General features: G+C 36.1%; 1 protein-coding gene across 2 annotated transcripts; it reads left to right on the top strand.

The window, feature by feature from the left end:
- Nucleotide 1: 1 nt before the first annotated feature.
- Nucleotides 2-25,788, top strand: LOC138072632 (alpha-amylase 2B-like). 2 transcript variants are annotated; one of them, XM_068963696.1, is made up of 11 exons: nucleotides 2-274; nucleotides 14,232-14,445; nucleotides 14,780-14,926; nucleotides 15,988-16,185; nucleotides 16,575-16,805; nucleotides 17,602-17,735; nucleotides 20,539-20,661; nucleotides 20,755-20,854; nucleotides 23,561-23,679; nucleotides 23,786-23,911; nucleotides 25,220-25,788. In XM_068963696.1, the coding sequence occupies exons 2-11, from the start codon at nucleotides 14,278-14,280 to the stop codon at nucleotides 25,407-25,409; spliced, it is 1,536 nt and encodes a 511-aa protein (XP_068819797.1). In that variant the 5' UTR covers nucleotides 2-274; nucleotides 14,232-14,277; the 3' UTR covers nucleotides 25,410-25,788. The 2 variants fall into 2 exon arrangements, with proteins under 2 accessions (XP_068819797.1, XP_068819798.1); XM_068963697.1 differs by lacking the exon at nucleotides 20,539-20,661.
- The last annotated feature ends 2,133 nt before the right edge of the window (nucleotides 25,789-27,921 follow it).

Raw genomic sequence — 27,921 nt, 5'->3', positions numbered from 1 at the left:
GCTCAGAAGCAGGAGGGAGAGTGGCCAAATCTGGTGTCATGTGGAGCTCAGAGTATACTTTTTGTACAAATTAGATTTGGAGAGTTTGAGCAGGATTGTAAGAGCACCTCTTGAAAAGAAGAGTATTTATAGGAAATCTATAAAATCCTGAATTCAAGGCTTTTTTTCCTAAGTGAAAAGAAAACTAAACCAGAACTGTGTGATTTTGTTGTTTTATAATTGGAAAGACTGAACTGTGGATTTGGGAGAACACTGACTTAGCGAAGTTGACATGGTAAGTTATTAAAATGGTTTTGAGGTTATATAGTTCGCTCTTCCGTTTTTTTCTCAAAATGAGTGATTTTTGTCATATGCTTCGATATGTTCAGAGTTCACAATCTATTTTAAACTTGTTGACAACTCAAGTTTCAGTATCCAGCAGCACAAAATGTACTCTGTGTTGAAATGCATCTGGGCTGTGGCTCAAAATGTTTTTCTCATTTCATAAGTATGGTATGTAAACTTGATTGTCTTCACCTTCATTTCTCTAATCTTTACATGTGACTTATTATCCTGAGAATAAACCTTGTAGATAAGTCTAAGTAAGCAGAACTTTTTTTCTTCTTAACATTAGATATGTTTTATTGAAACTTCAAATATAAATGCTCCCTAAAGAATATTGCTTTGTTAAAATATTATCAAACATCCTATTTAATGTTTTTTAGGAATTCCTAAGACATCTCATTTGGTAAATTATAGTAACCATTAGAGTTTTAAAATAAAAATAAATTTCTACATTTTAGAACAATCCAGAAAATATGAGGTGTGGGCAACAGAGCACTGATACTAGTATTACTGTGAATAGCTTCTCTGAGTAGAACCACTTTAGAAAGACTATAATAGCAAGTAGACTATAATAACTAGAAGTAGATATAAAAACTATTTCAAGTTCTTATTTTTCTGTTTTATTATTAATGCCAAAGATGTCAAGAACTTGCAGTATTTACCTTTCAAGATATAAATATCTGTTTTAATGTCTGTGCTCTGAAGTTTATAACTGTTTAGATTAATTTAGATGAAAATTAAGATTACATGAGAAAACATATGACAATGGCTGATCCTTGGTAAAAGTTATTATATGTTTTCATATCTCCACCTATGCTCTGATACTAATAAAATCCCCTAAATTGTGTCTGTAGGTTATCCTTTATTCTAATAATATTTTTATATGCTTTGTGAAAAACACTCATTATTTAAAGGACAGTTCAGAATAACTGATGAGGCAATGGTGAGAAGTTTTTACAAAACTAATATGTAGTCTGCCAGAACCTCTAAAGAAGTTTTAAAAAGAGAGAGCTGGAAAGAAAGAAAAAAAAAAAGAAAATGGGGAAAAATTACAAGTGAAAGACATTCCTGGTTTCTTCTTATCACCATCTGTTCCTCTGGGGGGATATGAAAATACTTTGACATGTAGGAAATATTTGAGAATTTGGGAAGAGTGGAATGAAAAGACAATATTTAAGATGAAAAGTGAAAGTGGGATGAGAGCATGAGTTTCTAGCAGTTGAATAGCATCAGAAGTAAAAATAACAATATAAGAATAACATTACAGCAATGAAATATTGATACATTGAGCTTTTACTGTATCCATGCACTGGTATAACAGCTTTACATGTGTTAATCAATTTAATCATCATAACAGCTCCATGCAGTATATATATTGCTTTTTTCTAGTTTATAGATAAATTTTTCTAGTTTATAAATCACACAGCTGATAAATGTCAAGGTCAGGATTTAAACTATATTTTGTGTAACTCCTAAAGTCTCATTCTTAACCATTACATTTTAATATTTGAAACCTTAAGTTAAGTGTGAAGTTCAAATGATGCTTTTCTTCTCTCTCAACGCTTTATCACCATCAGTGCTATGTCATCCACTCTCTATTCAGTCTTTGCTATTCTGTTTCTAATATTCATCTATATTCAATTAGTTTCTGTCCTCTTTGCAAATTTACCTTCCTGTCTTCTTATTGAAAACATTTATTTGGTAATTAAACTCTTCTCTCTACTTTGAAGGCAACGTTATATGTTCCCTCCTAGCTGCTCCATCATATAGACTGCAAAGCTGTAACATTGGATTCAACATCTGTATTGGTATCTTGTCAACTTTCAAGACTTTTCCAGGTCTGATAATCCCACCAGAGTGCATTGACCTATACATGCTAGTGGCTTATAATGGCATTTGTTTTGATTGGTTGGTGTCTGTGCTAACTCAGTTGTTAAACATTTTGTGCATCATTTCGGAAACTATCATTTCTTTGTTGAAAAATGCCAAATCTCTCTTTTTTCTTCATATCTAGTGTTTTTTTTAATACAGTAAACTCAATATATCCCATATTCACTCTTCAGGGTCCTTAGACCAAGTCTGCCTCTAGATTACACTATGAATAATAATAGTATTGTCATTGTTCTACTCACTAACTTTTAAATCATAGAGTCACTAACATTTAAGTCATAGAGTCCTCTTTGATTCTTCCTTTTCTCTATTCCCCTACATTTGATTAGCTACCATTTTTGTAGAATTATCTCCACCCAATCTATTGTTGGGCTTCCCTGGTGGCCCCGACAGTAAAGAATCTCCCTGCAATGTGGGAGACCCAGGTTTGATCCCTGGGTTAGAAGATCCCCCAGAGAAGGAAATGCCAACCCACTCCAGTATTTTGCCTGGAAAATTCTATGGCCAGAAGAGCCTAGCAGGCTATAGTCCATGAGGTCAAAGAGTCAACACGACTGGGCAAGTAACACACACAAATCTATTGCCTCTCTCCCCTTTATATCAATTCATTATTACTGAACAACAATAATAACTTACTATGTCTCAGATATCTCTTTGTCGACTAAGTAGATCTTCTACAGATTTAGCTATGGAACAATAGTTCAACTACAGTTAGCTGGTAGGTCAGCTCACAGGATTGGAAAGGCTCAGGCCACTTAAATCTCTCCACATGGTCTTCTATCCCAGTTATCACACCACAATAGTCTCAGATTTTCAAGAGATGTGCAGATGACAATCAAACTTCTGACTGTGTCTGTATCTGGTTTGCTGATATCCCTCTGGACAAAACAAGTTATAAACCAACTCCATAATCTATGTAGGAAGAGATTCCACAAAAAATACGGATATTGCCAAATGTCATTCATTGGGTGGCACTTATTGGTACATAGTCTCCAATTTTTATTTTTACTGCTAAAATCCTAGTTCAGGTTTTTCATCACTAGTCTGTTTTACTACTGCATAAGTTTCTATCTTTGCCTACCAGTTCTCTTTGCCTGCCAATCCATCTGCTATACTCCAGAAACTCTAATCATGTTACTTTCCATTTTAAAAACAAGCAAAACCTTCTGTAGCTTCTCATAATTTTCAGAAAAGTCTGCTTACTTCTCCCTGACTTTGCAAGACCCTCAATATAATTTTACTAAGTCCTATTGCTCCAACACTTCTAATTCAGTGTTCTATAAAACTATATTAATTTCTTGCTATTCTCCTTGCCAATTCCTACAATTGATACACATTTTTTTTTTTAATTTAAAAACCATTTCACTTTATCTCTTTTCGTTAAAATAAAACTGATTCTTCAGGGCAGTTTTCAGTCAGTTCAGTTCAGTCGCTCAGTTGTGTCTGACTCTTTGTGACACCATGGACTGCAGCACACCAGGCCTCCCCTCCCACCAGCTCCTGGAGCTTGCTCAAACTCATGTCCATTAAGTCGGTTTTGTCATCCAACCATCTCATCCTCTGTCATCCCCTTCTCTACTGCCTTCAATCTTGCCTAGCATCAGAGTCTTTTCCAAAGAGTCAGTTTTTTGCATCAAGTGGCCAAGTATTGGAGTTTCAGCTTCAGTATCAGTCCTTCCAATGAATATTCACAACTGATTTCTTTCAGGATTGAGTGGTTTGATTTCCTTACAACCCAAGGGACTTCAAGAGCCTTCTACAACAACACAGTTCAAAAGCATCAATTCTTAGGGCAAACCACTTCAGCATTCTTGTGTTAAGAACTCCATGAACAGTATGATAAGGCAAGGCAATTTTACATTCCTCTGTTCCTGTCAGTCACAAAGGATTTTCCTATAAATAGAATCCCAGAACACTTTACTCACATGTCTCTTAAAATAATGATTATATCTTTCACTTTATTATTGTTATTTGTATTTGTACATGGACTTGTCTTTTCTCAGGCTTAATATGATAAAGGTGCTACAACAGTGCTGTCCAATAGAAATATAATAAAAACCATATATGTAATGTAAAAATTTTAGTAGCCATATTAAAAGAGGTAAAAAAGAAACTAGGGGATTTAATGTTAATGATAAATTTTGTCTAGCCTAATTGGGCTTCTCTGGTGGCTCAGAGGGTAAAGAATCCTGTAATAGGGGGGACCTGGGTATGATCCCTGGGTTGGGAAGATCCTCTGGAGGAGGGCACGGCAACCCACTCCAATATTCTTGCCTGGAGAATCCTCATGGACAGAGGAGCCTGGCAGGCTATAGTCCATGAGATCATGAAGAGTCAGGCACAACTGAGTGACTAAGCACAGCACAGCACAAGGTATCACAAAGTATCTCAACATACAAATTAATTTTTTACATTCTTTTTCATACTAACTCTTCAAAATCTGAAGTATATTTTCCATATATAACATGTTTCTGTCTCAGTTCAGTTCCATCACTCAGTCGTGTCCAATACTTTGTTACCCCATTGACTGCAGCACACCAGGCCTCCCTATCCAACACCAGCTCCTGGGGTTTACTCAAACTCATGTCCATTGAGTCAGTGATGGCATCCAACCCTCTTATCCTCTGTTGTCCCCTTCTCCTCTTACCTTCAATCTTTCCCAGCATCAGGGTCTTATCAAATGAGTCAGCTCCTTGCATCAGGTGGCCAAAATGTTGGAGTTTCAGCTTTGGCATCAGTCCTTCCAATGAACATTCAGGGCTGATTATCTTTAGGATGGACTGGTTGGATCTCCTTGCAGTTCAAGGAACTCTCAAGGATCTTCTCCAACACCATAGATGAAAAGCATCAATTCTTCAGTGCTCAGCTCTTTTTGTAGTCTAACTCTCACATCCATACATGACTACTGGAAAAAAATAGCTTTGACTAAATGGAGCTTTGTTGGCAAAGTAATGTCTCTGCTTATTAATATGCTGTCTAGGTTGACATAACTTTCCTTCCAAGAAGTAACTGCCCTTTAATTTCATGGCTTCAGTCACCATATGCAGTGTTTTTGGTAGAGCTGAGTTCAGTCGCTCAGTCGTGTCCGACTCTTTGTGACCCCATGAATCACAGTGTGCCGGGCCTCCCTGTTCATCACCATCTCCAACAGTTCACTCAGACTCACGTCCATCGAGTCCGTGATGCCATCCAGCCATCTCATCCTCGATCGTCCCCTTCTCCTCCTGCCCCCAATCCCTCCCATCATCAGAGTTTTTTCCAAATAGTCAACTCTTCTCATGAGGTGGCCAGAGTACTAGAGTTTCAGCTTTAGCATCATTCCTTCCAAAGATATCCCAGGGCTGATCTCCTTCAGAATGGACTGGTTGCAGTCCAAGGCACTCTCAAGAGTCTTCTCCAGCATCACAGTTCAAAAGCATCAATTCTTCGGCACTCAGCCTTCTTCACAGTCCAACTCTCACATCCATACATGACCACAGGAAAAACCATAGCCTTGACTAGCCGGACCTTAGTCGGCAAAGTAATGTCTCTGTTTTTGAATATGCTCTCGAGGTTGGTCATAGCTTTTCTTCCAAGGAGTAAGCATCTTTTAATTTCATGGCTGCAGTCACCATCTGCAGTGATTTTGGAGCCCCAAAAGATAAAGTCTGACATCGTTGCCAATATTTCCCCATCTATTTCCCATGAAGTGATGGGACCAGATGCCATGATCTTCGTTTGTGAATGTTGAGCTTTAGGCCAACTGTTTTACTCTCCTCTTTCACTTGCTTCAAGAGGCTTTTTAGTTCCTCTTCACTTTCTGCCATAAGGGTGGTGTCATCTTCATATCTGAGGTTATTGATATTTCTCCAGGAAATCTTGATTCCAGCTTGTGTTTCTTCCAGTCCAGCGTTTCTCATGATGTACTCTGCTTATAAGTTAAGTAAGCAGGGTGACAATATACAGCCTTGACACACTCCTTTTCCTATTTGGAACCAGTCTGTTGTTCCATGTCCAGTTCTAACTGTTGCTTTGTGACCTGCATACAGATTTCTCAAGAGGCAGGTTAGGTGCTCTGGTATTCCAATCCCTTTCAGAATTTTCCACACTTGATTGTGATCCACACAGTCAAAGGCTTTGACATAGTCAATAAAGCAGAAATAGATGTTTTTCTGGAACTCTCTTGCTTTTTCCATGATCCAGCAGATGTTGGCAATTTGATCTCTGGTTCCTCTGCCTTTTCTAAAACCAGCTTGAACATCAGGGAGTTCATGGTTCACGTATTGCTGAAGTCTGGCTTGGAGAATTTTGAGCAATACTTTACTAGCATGTGAGATGAGTGCAATTGTGCAGTAGTTTGAGCATTCTTTGGCATTGCCTTTCTTTGGAATTGGAATGAAAACTGACCTTTCCCAGTCCTGTGGCCACTGCTGAGTTTTCCAAATTTGCTGGCATATTGAGTGCAGCACTTTCACAACATCATCTTTCAGGATTTGAAACAGCTCAACTGGAATTCCATCACCTCCTCTAGCTTTGTTCATAGTGATGCTTTCTAAGGCCCACTTGACTTCATATTCCAAGATGTCTGGCTATAGATTAGTGATCACATCATCATGATTATCTAGGTCGTGAAGATCTTTTTTGTACAGTTCTTCCATGTATTCTTGCCACCTCTTCTTAATATCTTCTGCTTCTGTTAGGTCCAGACCATTTCTGTCCTTTATCGAGCCCATCTTTGCATGAAACGTTCCCTTGGTATCTCTAATTTTCTTGAAGAGATCTCTAGTCTTTCCCATTCTGTTGTTTTCCTCTATTTCTTTGCATTGATCGCTAAAAAAGGCTTTCTTATCTCTTCTTGCTATTCTATGGAACTCTGCATTCAGATGGTTATATCTTTCCTTTTCTCCTTTGCTTTTCACCTCTCTTCTTTTCACAACTATTTGTAAGGCCTCCCCAGATAGCCATTTTGCTTTTTTGCATTTCTTTTCCATGGGGATCGTCTTGATCCCTGTCTCCTGTACAATGTCACGAACCTCATTCCATAGTTCATCAGGCACTCTATCTGTCAGATAGGCCCTTAAATCTATTTCTCACTTCCACTGTATAGTCATAAAGGATTTGATTTAGGTCATACCTGAAAGGTCTAGCAGTTTTCTCTACTTTCTTCAATTTGAGTCTGAATTTGTCAATAAGAAGTTCATGATCTGAGCCACAGTCAGCTCCTGGTCTTGTTTTTGTTGACTATAGAGCTTCTCCATCTTTGGCTGCACAGAATATAATCAATCTGATTTCAGTGTTGACCATCTGGTGATGTCCATGTGTAGAGTCTTCTCTTGTGTTGTTGGAAGAGGGTGTTTGCTATGACCAGTGCATTTTTTTGGCAAACTCTATTAGTCTTTGCCCTGCTTCATTCCACATTCCAAGGCCAAATTTGCCTGTTACTCCAGGTGTTTCTCGACTTCCTACTTCTGCATTCCAGTCCCCTATAATGAAAAGGACATCTTTTTTGGGTGTTAGTTCTAAAAGATCTTGTAGGTCTTCATAAAACTGTTCAACTTCAGTTTCTTCAGTGTTACTTATTGGGGCATAGACTTGGATAACTGTGACGCTGGGTTGGAAGAAACACAAGCTGGAATCAAGATTGCCGAGAAAAATATCAATAACCTCAGATATGCAGATGACACCACCCTTATGGCAGAAAGTGAAGAGCAACTAAAAAGCCTCTTGATGAAAGTGAAAGAGGAGAGTGAAAAAGTTGGCTTAAAGCTCAACATTCAGAAAACGAAGATCATGGCATCTGGTTCCATCACTTCATGGGAAATAGATGGGGAAACAGTAAAAACAGTGTCAGACTTTATTTTTGGGGGGCTCCAAATTCACTGCAGATGGTGACTGCAGCCATGAAATTAAAAGACGCTTACTCCTTGGAAGAAAAGTTATGACCAATCTAGATAGCATATTCAAAAGCAGAGACATTACTTTGCTGACTAAGGTCTGTCTAGTCAAGGCTATGGTTTTTCCTGTGGTCATGTATGGATGTGAGAGTTGGACTGTGAAGAAGGCTGAGTGCTGAAGAATTGATGCTTTTGAACTGTGGTGTTGGAGAAGACTCTTGAGAGTCCCTTGGACTGCAAGGAGATCCATCCAGTCCGTTCTCAAGGAGATCAACCCTGGGATTTCTTTGGAAGGAATGATGCTAAAGCTGAAGCTCCAGTACTTTGGCCACCTCATGCGAAGAGCTGACTCATTGGAAAAGACTCTGATGATGGGAGGGATCGGGGGCAGGAGGAGAAGGGGACGACTGAGGATGAGATGACTGGATGGCATCACGGACTCAATGGACATGAATCTGAGTGAACTCTGGGAGATGGTGATGAACAGGGAGGCCTGGCGTGCTGTGATTCATGGGATCGCAAATAGTCGGACACGGCTGAGCGACTGAACTGAACTGTACTGAACTGAAGAGGCTCTTTAGTTCTTCTTCACTTTCTGCCATAAGGGTGGTGTCATCCACATACCTGAGTTTATTGATACTTCTATGAGCAATCTTGATTTCAGCTTGTGCTTCTTCCAGCCCAGCGTTTCTCATGATGTACTCTGCATATAAGTTAAATAAACAGGGTGACAATATACAGCCTTGACCTACTCCTTTTCCTATTTGAAACCAGTCTGTTGTTCCATGTCCAATTCTAACCTGATCTGCCTACAGATTTCTCTAGAGGCAGGTCAAGCGGTCTGGTATTCCCATCTCTTTCAGAATTTTCCACAGTTTGTTTTGATTCACACAGTCAAAGGCTTTGCCATAGTCAGTAAAGCAGAAATAATTTTTTTCTGGAACTATCTTGCTTTCTCGTTGATCCAGCAGATGTTGTCAGTTTGATCTCTGGTTCCTCTGCCTTTTCTAAATCCAGCTTGAACATCTGGAAGTTCACGGTTCACGTATTGCTGAAACCAGGCTTAGAGAAATTTGAGCATTATTTTGCTAGCATGTGAGATGAGTGCAATTGTGTAGTAGTTTGAGCATTCTTTGGCATTGTCTTTCTTAGGGATTGGAATGAAACTGACGTTTTCCAGTCCTGTGACCACTGCTGAGTTTTCCAAATTTGCTGGCATATTGAGTGCAGCACTTTCATAGCATCATCTTTTAGCAGTTGAAATAGCTCAACTGGAATTCCATCACCTACACTAGCTTTGTTTGCACTTTGTTTGACGCTTTCTAAGGCCCCCTTGACTTCACATTCCAGGATGTCTGGCTCTAGGTGAGTGATTATACCATCGTGATTATCTGGGTTGTTAACATCTTTTTTGTACAGTTTCTTCTGTATATTCTTGCCGCCTCTTCTTATATCTTCTGCTTCTGTTAGGTCCATACCATTTTTGTCCTTTATTGAGGCCATCTTCGCATGAAATGTTGTCTTGGTATCTCTTATATTCTTGAAAATATCTCTGGTCTTTCTCTTTCTATTGTTTTCCTCTATTCCTTTGCATTGATTGCTGAGAAGGCTTTCTTATCTCTCTGCATTGATTGCTGAAGAAAGCTTTCTTATCTCTCCTTGCTATTCTTTTGAACTCTGCATTCAAATGGGTATATCTTTCCTTTTCTCCTTTGCTTTTCACTTCTCTTTTCACAGCTATTTGTAAGGCCTCCTCAGACATCCAATGTGCTTTTTTGCATTTCTTTTTCTTGGGGATAGTCTTGATCCCTGTCTCCTGTACAATGTCATGAACCTTTGTCCACAGTTCATCAGGCGCTCTGTCTATCAGGTCTAGTCCCTTAAATCTATTTCTCACTTCCACTGTATAATCATAAAGGATTTGATTTAGGTCATACCTGAGTGGTCTAGTGGTTTTCCCTGCTTTCTTCAATTTAAGTCTGAATATGGCAATAAGGAATTCATGATCTGAGCCACAGTCAGCTCCCGGTCTTGTTTTTGTTGACTGTATAGAGCTTCTCTGTCTTTGGCTGCAAACAATATAATCAATCTGATATCTGTGTTGACCATTTGGTGCTGTCCTTGTGTAGAGTCTTGTTTTGTGTTGTTGGAAGAGGGTGTTTGCTATGACCAGTGCGTTCTCTTGGCAAAACTCTATTAGCCTTTGCCCAGCTTCATTCTGTACTCCAAGGCCAAATTTGCCTGTTACTCCAGGTGTTCTTGACTTCCTACTTTTGCATTCCAGTCCCCTATAATGAAAAGGACATCTTTTTTGGGGTGTTAATTCTAGAAGGTGTTGTAGGTCCTCATAGAACCTTTCAAATTCAGCTTCTTCATCATTACTGGTCGCGGCATAGACTTGGATTACCGTTATATTGAATGGTTTGCCTTGGAAATGAACAGAGATCATTCTGTCATTTTTGAGACTGCATCAAGTACTGCATTTTGGACTCTTTTGTTGGCTATGAGGGCTGCTCCATTTCTTCTAAGGGATTCTTGTCCACAGTAGTAGATATAATGGTTATCTGAGTTGAATTTACCCATTCCACTCCATTTTAGTTTGCCGATTCCTAAAATGTTGACATTCACTCTTACCATTTTCTGACTGATCACTTCCAATTTGCCTTCATTCATGGACCTCACATTCCAGGTTCCTATGCAATATTGCTCTTTATAGCATGGGACTTTACTTCCATCACCACTCACATCAACAACTGGGTGTTGTTTTTGCTTTGGCTCTGTCTCTTCATTCTTTCTGGAGTTATATCTCCACTGATCTCCAGTAGCATATTGGGCACCTACCTACCTGGGGATTTCGTCTTTCAGTGTCCTATCTTTTTGCACTTTCATACTGTTCACAGGGTTCTCAAGGCAAGAATATTGAAGTGGTTTGCCATTCTCTTCTCCAGTGGATCACATTTTGTCAGAACTCTCCACCATGACCTCTCTGTCTTGGGTGGCCCTACACAGCATGGCTGTGTAGTTTCACAGCATGGCTCATAGTTTCATTGAGTTAGAAAAGGCTGTGCTCCTTGTGACTAGATTGGTTACTTTTCTGTGATTTTGATTTTCAGTCTGTCTGCCCTCTGATGGAGAAGGTTAAGAGGCTTATGAAAGCTTCCTGGTGGGATAGACTGACTGACAGGGATCGTATTTCAAAGGTTTAATAGTGAACTGTTCCTTGTGGCTACCATATTGGACATTACAACTCAAAAATTCTATGAGAAACTTTGTTGTAGTACATAAAATGTTGACCTGTGCTAGGAAGATTATCAAATTTCAACTTTGTAACTTATTATGTGAGCCTGAACAATTTTTTCAGTCTCTCTAAGCCTTAGTTCCTTTATGTGTGCAAAATTTCTGTAATGATTAGAGTAGACTATATTATACAATTTCTGACATAATGTTCATTTGTTTTAAAAAAAAAAAAATCAGTGTGGACACAACCAAAGCTACACCAATGTCTTACACAGTACCTGAATTTTAGAGTCTGTATGTTGCAACCATTTATCAATCACATAAGCCATTATGCTAGTTGTTTTGCAAGGACCATAAACAATGAAGTCTACCCTTAAGAAAATTTGTTCCAGAATGATGGCCATATAAATACTTACTTTTTACAGAATTAATCAAATATCACTTATTAATATCATATAAGTTAAAAAACTATCATAGAGGATAGTCCTACCTTACTATCAAGATAAACTTAATAAAGATGCTTTATGCATCTGAAAGGAAGAATAATTACTAGTTATTCAAGGGTGATAGAAGGGAACTTGAAAATTCTTGAAAGTCATGAAGGAATAAAGTTGCTTGTAAAATATAAAGGATTTTTAGTTTTGCAATGGATGGGTGTTAGGGACTGTGTTTGTGCTTCACTCCACAACAAAATTCAGATGTTGATACACTACCTCTCAGTGGTATGATATTAGGCAGTGACACCTTTGGGAAGCAATTTTGTTAAGGTAAAGTCATGAGAGTAAAGCTCCCCTGATAGAATTAGTGTCCTTGTAAGAAGCAAAAAAGTGTAAAATTCTCAATGGTCTACACCATGTAAGGATACAAGAAGAAAATGTCCATCTGTGATCATGGAAGGGAGCTTTCACCAACACTGGATTTCTGATATTTTGATCTTGGGTTTCCCAGACTCCACAAATGTGAGAAATAAATGTTTACTTATAAGCCATCCAGTCTATGGTATTCTTGTTACAGCAGCTTGAACTAAATATTTTTTTTTTATTTTGAACATAGAGATTATTTACAAAGTGGGTTGAAGAAAGGACTGAAGCAAAACATTAGGATTCATAGAGTGCTCTTGGTATTTCCTCCACGAAGCTAGTACTTCATTTTTCCTCATCTTAGTAAATGGTGTCACCAAATACCCACTTCTTTAGTTTTTCTCTTTCCCTTATTCTTGAGCTCTAATATATCTATAAACCTATTGCCTTTTTACCTGTGAAATGTGTTCTGTTATTGCCCCAGTCCAAAACATTTACTTCTTTCCTAGACCACTGAAAAAGCCTACTGATCTGTTTGCCTCTATTATTGTCTTCCTATAAGCTACTTTCTTCACAGCAGAGCACTAATTATTTGTAAAAGTTAATCAGAAACTTTTAGGTCCCTTTTTTTGACCATCAGTGACCTTCTCTTTCATTATATTCCATAGGGCCCTACATGATCTGGCCTGTCTCTCTTGACCTCATCTTGTTTTCCTCTCCACTTTGCCATCTGCCTTAGTTGTACTGACTTTTATTTATTTTATTTTATCTTTTTAGTGTCATTTGAGTATTCTTAGCTTTTTCCTACTTTGGGCTTTTACTATTGCACTTTCTTCTAACTGGATTACTCTTTTTCTAATCTTAAAATAACTGCTTTCTTCTAATCTTTCAAATTCTACTTGAAAATCACTTTGTCAAATGTACTTTCCCTGACTATTTAGTCTAAAATACACTGATGGTGAAGTCATTTTCTATTTTATTACACTGTTATGTAATACTAGTTCTTATTGCCATCTTACATTGTTTTGCTATTATTATTATCTACTCATGTATTTTCTTTCTTTTCCCCTATAATGTAAGTTGCTCAAGAACAGTATCTTATCTGTCTTGTTCATCACTGTATCCTGAATATTATCCATGTTCTTAGCAAAAAAAAGATACTCTGTTAATGCTTGTTGAATGATTAACTTTTTTCCACCTGTACTATATTCTCTCTAGTAGAATTTCATGTATATTAAGATGGAAAGTGGATGTAAATTTATTAACAGTGTTTTATCAGGTATAAGAGATACTTGATTATAAGAAATAAGAGGGGGAAAAAAGCCATACTCTACTGCCACAGCCAATGCATTAAGCACAGGATTTGATGAAGAGGGGAGGGAGGAAGGTCTGTTTCCTCAATTCATGGTCATTCATCTTCCAAGTAGTTTCTTAAATCTTGGTGCAGAAAATTAAATGATTAAAAATTTTGGTGGGGGGTAAAATCAGAATGGAATTGAATAGTCTGTTTTTGTTTTGTTTTGTTTTGTTGAAACTGAAATGTTACAAATATTTGCAATATTTTGACTGTGAATTCAGTTGACTCCAATTGTTTTTTCCTTCTATTAATGAAGAACTTCAAAAATAAGGTCTAATCCTAGCTAAGTGATGCATGATTATGAACTTTATATGTATTTTAATATTCTCTCAATAAGGAAAACATTGTTATAAAAGGTCATTTAGATCACGACTCTCCAAACTTCCGGCCATGGACCAGTACTGGTCCATGGCCTATTAGGAATTGGGTCTCATAGCAGGAGTTGTGTGCAGTTTATGAGCCAACAAGGCTTCATCTGCCACTCCCCATTGCTCCCAACACTCGAATTACCACCTGTACCATCCCCCACCCCTGGGTAGCCATGGAAAAAATTATCTTCCATGAAACAAGACCCTGGTACCAAAAATGTTGGTGACCGCTGATTTAGGTGGTATTCCTAGGAGATTTTATGGATGTTCTTCATCTGTTTAATGTTATTATTAATAGTTCTCTTCAGATTATGAATAAAGAGTTTGTGGTCCAAGTGTTTATTCATGTTAACATTTGCTTTGTAAAATATGCTTCTTACAGGAATATAGATAGTTGCTGGAAAGAACACTGACAACCTCAATGCAAAATGAAGTTCTTTCTGTTGCTTTCAGCGATTGGGTTCTGCTGGGCTCAGTATGCCCCACACACCAAAACTGGACGGACATCTATTGTCCATCTGTTTGAGTGGCGCTGGGTTGATATTGCTCTTGAATGTGAGCGATACTTAGCCCCCAAAGGATTTGGAGGGGTTCAGGTGAGTATTGTTCATTGTATAAGTTGCAGACTTTGCTGTGCTGAAAGTAAGTGGTAGTATCCTCTGTGTCTGAAAGCTGGGACAAAATTTTACTTCACAATTAAAGTACTCTAAGTAAAACAGTTTTGTGAGGGAAAAAAAATATGAAATTGTTGGTGACTTTGTTTTATTTCTAAGATAATTTTTTTCACCAGGATATTCAATAGTTGCAAAGAAATGTATCTTCAAATACAAAGATTCAGAAGTAATTTTAGACTATTGATTAGTTTCTAAAATATTCAATGATATAAAGTAAGCCATAATTTGATACTTATTAAGCTTCTTTTGTTTGTAGATCTCCCCACCCAATGAAAATGTTGTGATTACTGACCCTTCAAGACCTTGGTGGGAAAGATACCAACCAGTTAGCTACAAGTTATGTACAAGATCAGGAAATGAAAGTGAATTCAAAGACATGGTGACTAGATGTAACAATGTTGGTGTAAGTGAATTAAAGTTTTCTTTAAACATATTATATAGAAAAATAATTTATCTCTCTTGCCTCTTGTTCCTTTTAAGCAGAATAATTTTCATATATTTTGAATTTTACTTCATACTTTAGCTATAAATACGTTTTATATTTTTTAATTTTATATTTTAAAAATATAAAATTCAGTTGTTACCTAATATTCAGCTTTTTAATTATTTGTATATATGCCATTTGTCCACTACAGAAGATGAAGGAAAAGTTTAAGGCCACAAGCTTAAAGCAAAATAGCAACTTTTAACTCTTTTTCCTGTACACATTCCTGGGAAATAGTTTTCCAGTTTTGAATAGGAAATTCTACTTATACTATTTACTGATAGGTTCATGTGACTTGTTTCTCCACCCATAATCCCAGGTCTTCCTTCCCACAGGTTTTATGATGATATGTAACTATTTTCTCTTTGATAAGGAGGGTAATGAAAGGCAATACCTAATTTTATTTCTTCTGATCCTAAATAGATAGTAGAGGCTGGCTTCTTTTTTTTAGGATGACCCATGTAATTTCAAAAATCAATAATCTCTCCTGCCTCAATTGATTCTGATCTCCTGCCAATAATAGTGTCTTTGCACTTTTTTCATAGTTTTGATAGTTTGGAGTTCATTTAATTTATCATACTCAGAGCTTACTCAGTCATGTCTGACCCATTGCAAGCCTATGGACTATACGCCACCAGTCTCCTTGGTCCACGGAATTTTCCAGGCAAAAATACTGGAGTGGGTTACCATTTCCTTCTCCAGGGGATCTTCTCTGACCCAGGGATCGATCTCATGTCTGCTGCATCTCCTGCATTTCAGACAGGTTCTTTACTTCTTGAGCCATTTGACCAAGTGGCTGGAATGCATGTAGGGCTTCAGTTCACAATGCTTTCTTTTTTACTTGACTGTTGCTCTTCTAAGATGGTAAGTTATAAAATAACAAATATTTTGGAGTGTCATCAACGTGCTATAAACTCTAAATAATAATATAAATTTCTACCTCTCTGTAAGCCAAACTGAAATAGAAATTTTTCTTTCAGGTCCGCATTTATGTGGATGCTGTAATTAATCATATGACTGGAAGTGGTGTGAGTGCAGGAAAGAGCAGTACTTGTGGAAGTTACTTCAACCCTGGAACTAGGGATTTCCCAGCAGTCCCATACTCTGGATGGGATTTTAATGATGGAAAATGTAAAACTGGAAATCGAGAATTTAAGAGCTATAATGTTGCTTATCAGGTACTTAACAAAAATTAGCTATCTATGCTTTTTATTATCCATATGTAGCTTACTGATCTCCATTTTAAATGTTAGTTTAGATTGTTTATAAAACAAGATTCCAAGTCTGTGAAAAATAATAATTTCAAATCAATATTTAAAACATTTCCTCAAATCTAATTTTTCACAATGAAAAAGGTCATCCACTGTATTTTCTACATTCTCCACTTTTATAATGAAAAATATTTTAAAGGTATGTCTATACTAGGATCTCAGTAACCTAAGAGACCAGTGCAAAGAAGGCACTACAGAAATATCTATTAATATTAATGAATAAATGAAAATAATTAAAGGGATTCTTAGGTGGAGGTGATGTTCCAAGGATCAATCACAAAGTTTTACCTCTGTAGGTCAGAGATTGTCGTCTGCTTGGTCTTCTTGATCTTGCATTGGAGAAAGATTATGTGCGCTCCACAATTGCTGAATATCTAAACCGACTCATTGACATTGGTGTAGCAGGGTTCCGAATTGATGCTTCTAAGCACATGTGGCCTGGAGACATAAAGGCAGTTTTGGATAAACTGCATAATCTAAACACAAGCTGGTTCCCTGAAGGAAGTAGACCTTTCATTTACCAAGAGGTATGTCAATACATGTGTGTGCTAGGTCACTTCAGTCATATCTGACTCTTTGCAAATCTATGGATCATGTCCATATAAAATAATATCACTTATTTATTCATCAGAATATAATTCATCATTCGTATTCATCAATAATTTATCAGAAAATAAATGTCAGATTTCATTAAAAACACAGTTTCTGTAGATTAATGGATGAATCATTTATATAGAAGAGTGTTCCTTAACCTCCTTTTATTCAGAGACTATATGTTTATCATAAGAGGTTTTTTATGCAAGTTCTGAGAATTTATATAGGTTGCAAAAATCTCTATGTCATATAATGTCCCCAGAGTTCATTATAGAAGACAGATAATAATATAGTAATTGTCTTAAGACAGGTTATCTACCTTAAATCTTGGCTAGAGCACTGTTTAGATGTATAGTAAATTGATCAACCTGAGAAACAATTTTTTCAAAATTTATCAAAAAGAATAATGATAATGGTTATATCTTTATATACTTTGGAGAATTAAAAAGGTAATATTTATCAAACACTGAGAAATATTGTCAGCCAGACATTATGAATAAGACTAATTTGGACAGCATTCTCACAGGACAACAGGTTACTTTGTCATGCTCCTTTTAATATTGTAGTATATATTTTAGCAAAGAAAAATAAGAATTTTGATATAAGGAAAACTATTGGGGGCATTTCATATAAATAGTATAAAGCTATTTTCTATATAATTTTAACTTATTAGTTAAAATTCTTGAAAATTCTTTCTTAAAATGATATTTTTTTCTTCATTTCTATGAGGTAATTGATCTGGGTGGTGAGACAATTTCAAGCAGTGAGTACTTTGGAAATGGCCGTGTGACAGAATTTAAGTATGGTGTAAAACTAGGCACAGTTCTACGCAAGTGGAGTGGAGAGAAGATGGCTTACTTAAAGTAAATGAAATATGATTTATCCTTTGAATTATTTCACAGATTTATTTGTGATATTACCCCAGCATGAATTTTCTTCTTAATGCATTTTATTTATACAACTTTCAAGGATTCATTTACTAATAAAAAGTGTTACACTTCCCTAACTGTTAAGGGATCATCATTATTATTTAGAATGTCAATCACAAGGAGGTGCTTTTTGATATCCAAAGCATAATCTAGAGATTTTAATCTGTGATTTCGATCTAGAGATTTCAGTATGACTCTACTACACTTGACTAATGTTTGCATATAATTTTAAAGCCCAGGTTATTGTTAAAATGATTCTATAATTTATGAATGGCTTCCTACAATGAAACCGTGCTATAGAATTACATATATTAATCAACAAATTTATTTCAAATATTAACATTATAGTAATATAATATTGAAGGCTTACTTAAACCCAGTTTCTCATTCTGTATAGTATGATAGTGGATGTTGGTCCTTCTGAAGCCCATCTAAATTATAATATACTGAAAATTCTAAAATCCTTTTTATAACAAAAATCTTTTATGTGCAACATGAATGTAATTTAAGTAATTCCTACATATATACATGCATGGAATATGTTCCTAGATAAAATTGAGGTGGCCAAAAAGTTCTTTCAGTTTTTAAATATCAATAAAAGGCACATTTTCATTTTTACCAAGAATTTTATTGAACACCATATTCATCATTTAGTTCCACTATCTTCGGCCATTTGCCAGGCAACTTCATAATTCTATCTATTATACAGTATCCACTTTTCATTCTTTGTTGCAGTTTTGTTTTTAAAATGAAATGTTTTCTTTATGTTTAATGAGAGAATTGCATGCAGAAATATAGTCAAGAAGTTTTTTTTCCCCACTTAACTATGTGGAACCCAAATATCAAAGCAATTAACCTAACCACACTGGTGCAAATGATTTTCAATTCTTGATTTGGGTATCTTGAATGTGTTGGCTATACATGTGTGGTATCACACTGATTGTTCTCAAAAGTGTCTCACTTTAATTACTATCAACTTTAACTGGTCTACTAGACCATGGAACATTATCTAGTGTAGAATCTCAAACATGAAACTTTGTAAAACTTCACAAAAATTTGCACTTTTGACACATTCAATCAGTAACAATACCTTCTCCATACCCTGCTCAAATCGTTTTTTGCATTTCAGTTCAGTTCAGTCACTCAGTCTTGTCCGACTCTTTGCAACCCCATGAATCGCAACACGCCAGGCCTCCCTGTCCATCCCCAACTCCCGGAGTTCACTCAGACTCACGTCCATCGAGTCAGTGATGCCATCCAGTCATATCATCCTCTGTCGTCCCCTTCTTCTCCTCCTGCCCCCAATCCCTCCCAGCATCAGAGTCTTTTCCAATGAGTCAGCTCTTCGCATGAGGTGGTCAAAGTACTGGAGTTTCAGCTTCAGCATCATTCCCTCCAAAGAAATCCCAGGGCTGATCTCCTTGAGAATGGACTGGTTGGATCTCCTTGCAGTCCAAGGGACTCTCAAGAGTCTTCTCCAGCACCACAGTTCAAAAGCATCAATTCTTTGCGCTCAGCTTTCTTCACAGTCCAACTCTCACATCCATACATGACCACTGGAAAAACCATAGCCTTGATTAGATGGACCTTTGTTGGCAAAGTAATGTCTCTGCTTTTGAATATACTATCTAGGTTGGTCATAACTTTTCTTCCAAGGAGTAAGCGTCTTTTAATTTCATGACTGCAGTCACCATCTGCAGTGATTTTGGAGCCCCCCAAAATAAAGTCTGACACTGTTTCCACTGTTTCCCCATCTATTTCCCGTGAAGTGATGGGACCAGATGCCATGATCTTCGTTTTCTGAATATTGAGCTTTAAGCCAACTTTTTCACTCTTCACTTTCACTTTCATCAAGAGGCTTTTTAGCTCCTCTTCACTTTCTGCCATAGGGGTGGTGTCATCTGCATATCTGAGGTTATTGATATTTCTCCTGGCAATCTTGATTCCAGCTTGTGCTTCTTCCAGCCCAGCATTTCTCATGATGTACTCTGCATATAAGTTAAATAAGCAGGATGACAATATATTTCAGTTGCAATTAAATGTTTCTTGAAATAGTGGGCTTCCCTGATAGCTCAGTTGATAAAGAATCCACCTGCAATGCAGGAGACCTCAGTTTGATTTCTGGATTGGGAAGATCTGCTGGAGAAGGGATAAGCTACCCACTCCAGTATTCTTGGGCTTCCCTTGTGACTCAGCTGGTAAAAAATCTACCTGCAATGCAGGAGACCTGGGTTCGATTCCTGTGTTGGGAAGATCCCCTGGAGAAGGGAATGGCTACCCACTCCAATATTCTGGCCTAGAGAATTCCCTGGACCATATAGTCCATGGGGTCTCTAAGAGTTGGATATGACTCTAATGAAGCATGGTATGCCAAAAATGCTGCTTTTTCTCTTCCATCATTAATATTAAAATGGCTAACAAAAATTCACCAATTTTGATAATTTTTTTTAAAAAAATGCATACTGCTATGATAGCTTTCACAACACAATCTAAGTTGTTTCAATTGGAAGATAATTAAGCACTACTAGAGCCATCTAATGGCAAAAACCAAATGCAACTTTTAGCCAACCCAATATATCTATATATATTATATTTTTTAAAGCCCTGAGGATAATCATTTAATTAGAGAGAGCATTTCATTACAGGGTGCAATAGTGGAAGGAATACACATTTAGGTTATTCTAAAGTCATTGTAAAAGAATACATATATGTGTTTTTAAGATTTTTTTTTTGATAGGAACTGGGGAGAAGGCTGGGGTTTCATGCCTTCTGACAGGGCACTTGTCTTTGTTGATAACCATGACAATCAGCGAGGGCATGGAGTTGGGGGAGCATCTATTCTTACATTCTGGGATGCTAGGTAAGAAACAAAGTTCTCCATTTTTAAACCTACATTTTAATGATGTTAAAAATATTATTTTCTTCTATAATGTTATAATTTTATGCCTTTTAGACTGTACAAAATGGGAGTTGGATTTATGCTCGCTCATCCCTATGGGTTTACACGAGTAATGTCAAGCTACCATTGGCCAAGATACTTTGAGAATGGAAAAGTGAGTTTTGGTGCTGTCCAAAATACCTTTTTCTCAAAAAAAAAAAAAAAAAAGAGTTAATTTTGGTTTAATTTCTCAGGATGCTATTACATTCACTAGTTTATCAAATATTTATTAAGTGTAAATCTGATGCAGTGCTCTTTTAACAATCCAGTGGATATTTAAAAATGAAAAATGAATAATCTCTGTTGACAGAGTATATAGGCTGTTTCAAATTATAACAAATATACACTCTCAGCCAACCCCCCTATAAAAAATACCACTTAAAAATAAGGATACAGTGAGCAAAATGTATATTAAGGTATTTGGAAATTTAGTGAAAAGTTTTCTTTTCAAACTGGAGATTTCAAATGTAGCATCATACAGCAACTTCATACCTCTAGGGGAAAATTCTCTTCAGATAGATATTTCTCTAATTTCTAGTAGGTTCTTTTCAAGTTGAAAAGTCTACTACTGCTTTTAACAGCATCTCTTTCTATTCTTAGATAGCCTTAATATTTAGGTCTTCCTTTATATTGACCCAACTTATAATTTCCACTATAGTCTTTTTTTTTTATTTCTGATGTCAGGAGTCATGGCATATGTTCATTTTCCCTTTTCCATAACATTTGCAAGGCTTTTCCAAGATTTCTGCATGCTAACAACTCTTAGTTTTGTCCATCATTCATCATGCCATATGATTTAATACAGATATTGATAACCTTCCTTGACATAATCTGTCTTTTCCTATGATTATCTTTGAAAGTACCAGTCAGAAATTTGGTCAGTTTAGTAAAGGATACTGTTATATTCTGATTAATATATTTATTGAAAAAAGGAGAATGAAATAAAATAATATGTATTTAGCAATTATCATCTGTAAAGCATTTTTACTTATCTTATTCAATTTTTATAGAAACTAAGTCATATCTTCATTTTATAGAAGAGGAAAGTGAGGCACAGAAGTAATGTGTATTAACTAAGTTTTCCTTGCTATAAGTAACAGAACCTGTTACTTATCCTAACTAATAGAACCTAAGACTAAGTCTTTTAGTCTTGCTGTTTCTAACAATAAAGTCCTTGCCGTTTCAATGACATTATACTCCCAATAGTGATATTGAAAAGTCATTGTAATTCCTTGGAAAGATAATGAGAGGGTTAAAAAAAAATCATTTCCTTGTTTGAAATACAGCACTAGAGAATGAGAAGTTAGGGATAAGAGAAATTCAGTAAAAATACTGACCAAGTTGGATAGTAAATGAAGACACTACAAAGACACAAATAGGACAGATTGGGTTTGGTGTACTAAATGAGTGGCTCAGATGGTAAAAATAAGGACACATGTAATGTTAAAAATGTAAGCTTTTATCAATAAATGGTGCTGGGAAAACTGGATAACTACTTGTAAAAGAATGAAATTAGACCACTTCCTAACCCCATACAAAAATAAACTCAAAATGGATTAAAGACCTAAATGTAAGGCCAGAAACTGTAAAACTCTTGGAGGAAAACATAGGCAGAACACTCTGACATAAATCACAGCGAGATCCTCTTTGACCCACCTCCTAGAGTAATGGAAATAAAAATTAAAAAATGGCTCCTAATCAAACTTAAAAGCTTTTCAACAGCAAAGGAAACTATAAACAAGATGAAAACACAGCCCTCAGAATGGGAGAAAATAATAGCAAATGAAGCAACTGACAGAGTATTAATCCTAAAATACACAAGCAGCTCATGAAGCTCAATATCAGAAGAACAAATAACTCAATAAAAAAAGGTGAGGGGGGACAGAAGACCTAAACAGACATTTCTCTAGAGAACACATACAGATGGCCAGTAAACACATGAAAATATGCTCAACATCACCCATTATTAAAGAAATGCAAATCAAAACTACAATGAGATATCACCTCACATCAGTCAGAATGGCCATCACCAAAAGATCTATAATTGAATGCAGGAGAGGATGTGGAGAAAAGGGAACCTGCTTGCACTGTTGGTAGCAATGTAAATTGATACAGTAACTATGAGAATAGTATAGAGATTTCTTTAAAAATTAGGAATAAAATTATCATATGACCCAGCAATCCCACTACTGGGCATATACCCTGAGAAAGCCACATGTACCCCAATGTTCATAGCAGCCCTATTTACAATAGCCAGGAGATGGGAGCAACCTAGATGTCCAGTAACAGATGAATGGATAAAGTTGTGGTACATATACCCAATAGAATATTGCTCAGACATAAAAAGGAATGAATCTGAGTGAGTTGAACTGAGATGGATGAACCTAAAGCCTATTATATACAGGGAAGTAAGTCAGAGAAAAATAGATATATTAATGCATATATGTGGAATCTAGAAAAATGATATGTTTGAACCTATTTGCAGGGTAGGAAGAGACTTAGATATAGAGAAGAGACTTGTGGACACAGCAGGGGAAGGAGGCAGGAAAAATTGAGAGTAACATTGAAACATACATCACCATATGTAAAATAGATAGCTAGTGGGAATTTGCTGTATTACTCAGGGAGCTCAACCTACTGCTCTGTGACAATGTTGAAGGGTGGTATTGGAGGGTAGGGCATTCAGGAGGAGGAGGCATGTGTATACTTGTGGCTGATTCACATTTTTATGCAGCAGAAGCCAACACAACATTGTAAAGCAGTTTTCCTCCAATTAAAAAAAAATTGAGATTTTAAAATTGATTTTTTTTTGCTAATTTAGGATGTTAATGATTGGATTGGGCCACCAAATAATAATGGAGTAATTAAAGAAGTTACTATTAATCCAGATACTACTTGTGGCAATGGCTGGGTCTGTGAACATCGATGGCGTCAAATAAGGTAGGAATATTTATTTAGATATATCCTCTAATAATAAACTTTCTTAACATTTTGTTTTAAACTATTGAAGCATTCATCATTATTTCACATGCTTTTTTGTTTTTAGGAACATGGTTATATTCCGTAATGTGGTTAATGGACAGCCTTTTACAAACTGGTGGGATAATGGTAGTAACCAAGTAGCTTTTGGACGAGGAAACAAAGGATTCATTGTTTTCAACAATGATGACTGGTAAGTAAATATCAGTTAAAAATGATATTTTATGCTAATATTCTTGGTTTATTCTTTTCCTGCTCATTTACTTTTTTCATCTCTGAAAAATTCTTTAGATGGCAGATTAAGAAAACATAATGATCAGAAAAGGCCAGAAGAAAAATGATGATGATGACTCATTCTTTTGACCTCTGTTTATAAGTACTTTCTTTTCTAAGTGGAGTTATTTTTTGTGCACTCTTGCATATCTTTGGTAGATATGATGCACATGTATATGCCCCTCATATAAAATACACAGCATAGTTAATAAAAACTTTGTGAAATTTCTAGAAGAATGTCTTATAGGAATTTTAAATCAATAATGGAAAAATGTTCCCTCTAGTCTGAAATATCTTTTTCTATAAAATTTTTTCACGTACTCTACTATCTGGTTTTTTGGTCTTCTTTTTCACTTTCCTGTCTCTTTGTGACAAATACTTTTAAAGCATATATATAATGAATACATATAATACATATAAAGGTCATTTAATCACCTCAGGAGATTTTTAGGTTTTAGTTCTGAGACATCTCATACTGATTTTCATTTATGATCCTTATAATTCTCTACCTCCAGCATACTGTTTCCCTTATATATAGAACTATAGCTCAGAATACCTCTTTGCAAGCAGTTGCAATGTCTTAATCCAAGGCCAACTTCCATTCTTCTTAGCCCACTCTAGGCCAACATATATTTCACTGACAAAAAAATAAATAAAGTATATACTTATCTTCCCCAAGAATTAATTGCTAGTCCTTTGATGTCCATCTTTTGTAGATGGGAGAAATAAGTTTATGAGACATCTTTATGTTTTGAAACTGTATACTTCTTCATAGAAATGTGAGATTATTTTTATCTGCAACCTCAATTTATTTAACTTCTTGAAAAAATTTTTGAAGAAATAATCAAATTTAAATTCTTGGAAGTAATTAGTATCTTCTTAAGTTTAAACAAAGGCAAATTAAAAATATTTGTGTTTACCAAAGGTAGTAATTTTGTCTAAGGGACACCTGTCACTCAAATCTTCATTGATACTCTTCAACCTTATTTTTTTTTCTACAAAATTTATTATTGACTAGGAAGCTCTGAAGTCCTCTATAAGAATTTTGTTGGCTCTGATAAAACTAGTTACATCCACTGAAGAAATAAACACTTTGTGTTTGAATTTTATTTTAATTGAGATCTTGACAGCTTAGAGTTCTATAGCACACAGTTAAACTATTTTAGAGTCTCTAATCTTGATGTTACTTGTGGAGAATTCAAGTTAAATCTTAAATTTCATTTTACAGGGCATTATCTGCAACTTTGCAAACTGGTCTTCCTTCTGGTACATATTGTGATGTTATTTCTGGAGAAAAAATTGGTGACAATTGTACAGGAATTGAAATCAATGTTTCTTGTGATGGTAATGCTTATTTTTCAATTAGTAACTCTGCTGAGGATCCATTTATTGCAATTCATATTGAATCTAAATTATAAAATTTAAATTAAATATATATATATATACACACACACCCAGAGAAATAAAGTTTCTTTTATTATATATGTAATATATAACTTTTCATGATTCATTAATTTTGGTAAAAGCTATAATAAATAATCAACTTGAACAACTCAGAAAAGCATAAAAAATGATAATTATAAGTACAATCAACATTTTGTTTCATTTTAGAAGATTCTCACTATTTGTCAAAAGAATTTCTAAGAACTCAGAAAGGCATGTTGAAAAATATGTTTGTTTCCATTAACACCATTTGCCCAGCTATGTATCTTTAATCCACATCTGTAGTTCTTACATAAAATGTTTCTAACAGCAGCACAGCATAGCTGACTTAATGATGATTCCCATACAGTCATACAGGTATAACACTTGGGTATTTTTCACAATATAAAGACCCTTTAATGGTTAAGAAAATAAAAAATAAAATAAACAATTTATGTGGTCTATAATTCTTAATTCTCTTGAGCTCATAGATATCTTCTCCTACTTTATATTCTTTCTTCTTTTTCTTTCCCTTTCATGTTAATAGCTTTAACATGATGATGTTGTATGGCTTTCGTTCCATCTCTTAACCCCTAATATGGATGTATGTTTAGGTAGGGCTTTCATGGCACCCTATACTCAGATTTTCTTCCTGATCTTTCAGCTATTTATTCTCCTTCACTTTGATTGTGAATTTGGAATTTGTTAAGTCTCTCATCTAGGTATTCTTATAACTCTCAGTTGTTTTATTTTCATAATTGAATAAGAAAATAGAAGCCATATCTTGGAAACCTCTTTTCACCCATAAATCTTGTATCTATACTTGTCCCTATCATTTTCTTCTTTCATTGTATCATAATGAGCATAGAGCACTTCATTTTATAAAAGTCCATTTTCAACTTTTTGAGGACTTTATTTTTTAGATTATCCCTTTTCTTATGACTTAACAATCTTTCTTTTTTTCTGACAGATCAGTCCCCTCTCAGTAAATAAAATCCATGACTCTCAATTTTTCTCTTCCTTGTCAAACTCCTAAGTTTTCATGACACAGTCTCAATGTCCTCAACAACAGTCGTTTTTCATCTCCTTACACTGTTATGCCCAGTGTCTGAGTCCCCAAAACTGAGAGAATAAGACGTTCACAGCAATGCAAAAGCATAAAGGGGTTTATTGCTAGCTCGAGCTAGGGCTCAAATCTCATCCAGCGCAGTGGAGTCTTGACGAGAGCCCCGAGCTCTGAATCACAGCTGCTTATATACAGGCGGTCTTTTGTCTAGCAATAGTGTAGTTGGCGTGTGGTGATTGACTCAACCTTGGGTCATCGTGGTGATTGACTTAACCTTGGGTCATCGTGGTGATTGACTTAACCTTGGCGTCATCAGGGACCTTGGTGTCATCGGGGACCTTGGTGGGGCTTCCTAGAATTATGACTCATGCTTACAAGAACCTGAGGCTTAGGCCTAGTGTGGCCTGTTGAGCCTGTCATGGCTCAGGTCAGGTCCCAACAACTCCAGTTTCCATCGTTACTTTATTTAATCTGCTGTTGTCAACATAATCAAAAATATTTTTGTTACTAATACCATGTACTCCTTTATCCTCATCTTGCTCTGTTTCACTACACTATTCAATATAGAGAGACACTCTCACTTCCTCTCTTCCTTTGGTCTCTATGATTCTACTCTTTCTTTATTTTCCTTCTCTCACTGATTGCTCTTTTTCAGATTTTTTTTTTAATTGGATTAGCTTCTGTTTCACCTAAGAACTCAGTTGGATCTAATTTTCTGTCTCTCTTAACCTCTCTCTAAGTGATTGCAATCGTTTCCATGGATTTAAAACACATGCTTTGACATAAAGACCTGAATCTGCCAACCAGAGCTCTTCTTCACATTCACATTTATAACAAATGCTTCACATCTCTACTTCAGTATTTCACAGACATCTCATATGTGACATATCCAAAATGTGACCTTCAATTTTTGTCTTCAGCAAACCTTTTGATACTCTCTGCTGCTCTGTTTCACCACTTACTTAAAGACCTGTGATATTTCCTTGATTTTCTTCCCATTCTCTTAACTTGCCCTATTCCCCCACATAAACCTTAAATCTACTAATTTTTATTCAGAATATTTCTTAATTCTTTTCACTTCCTTTCTTGTATCCTCTTCATTTTTCTTACCTGTGTTTCAAAACAACTTGTATCCTATTTGTACTGTTTTACTTCCTGAACTGATTTACTGGATTCCCTGATCGCTCAGTTGGTAAAGAATCGCCCTGCAATTCAGGAGACCCTGGTTCGATTTCTGGATTGGAAAGATCCACTGGAGAAGGGATAGGCTGCCCACTCCAGGATTCTTGGGCTTCCGTTGTGGCTAAGCTGGTAAAGAATCCACCTGCATTGCGGGAGATCCGGGTTCAATCCCTGGGTTGGGAAGATCACCTGGAGAAGGGAAAGGCTACCCACTCCAGTATTCTGGCCTGGAGAATTCCATGGACTGTATAGTCCATGGG

The sequence above is a fragment of the Capricornis sumatraensis genome, chromosome 2 (assembly GCF_032405125.1).
Source record: "Capricornis sumatraensis isolate serow.1 chromosome 2, serow.2, whole genome shotgun sequence".
NCBI classification, from domain to species: Eukaryota; Metazoa; Chordata; class Mammalia; order Artiodactyla; family Bovidae; genus Capricornis; species Capricornis sumatraensis.
Note: the sequence above shows the minus strand (reverse complement) of the source record. Positions and strands in the feature narration are given on the sequence as shown.

Excerpts from the sequence above, each read along its gene's own strand:
- LOC138072632 (XM_068963696.1), top strand. The coding sequence starts at position 14,278 with ATGAAGTTCTTTCTGTTGCTTTCAGCGATTGGGTTCTGCTGGGCTCAG. Across the intron at positions 16,186-16,574 it reads GCTATAATGTTGCTTATCAG|GTCAGAGATTGTCGTCTGCT; the intron begins GTACTTAACAAA and ends TTACCTCTGTAG. Across the intron at positions 20,855-23,560 it reads GATACTTTGAGAATGGAAAA|GATGTTAATGATTGGATTGG; the intron begins GTGAGTTTTGGT and ends TTGCTAATTTAG.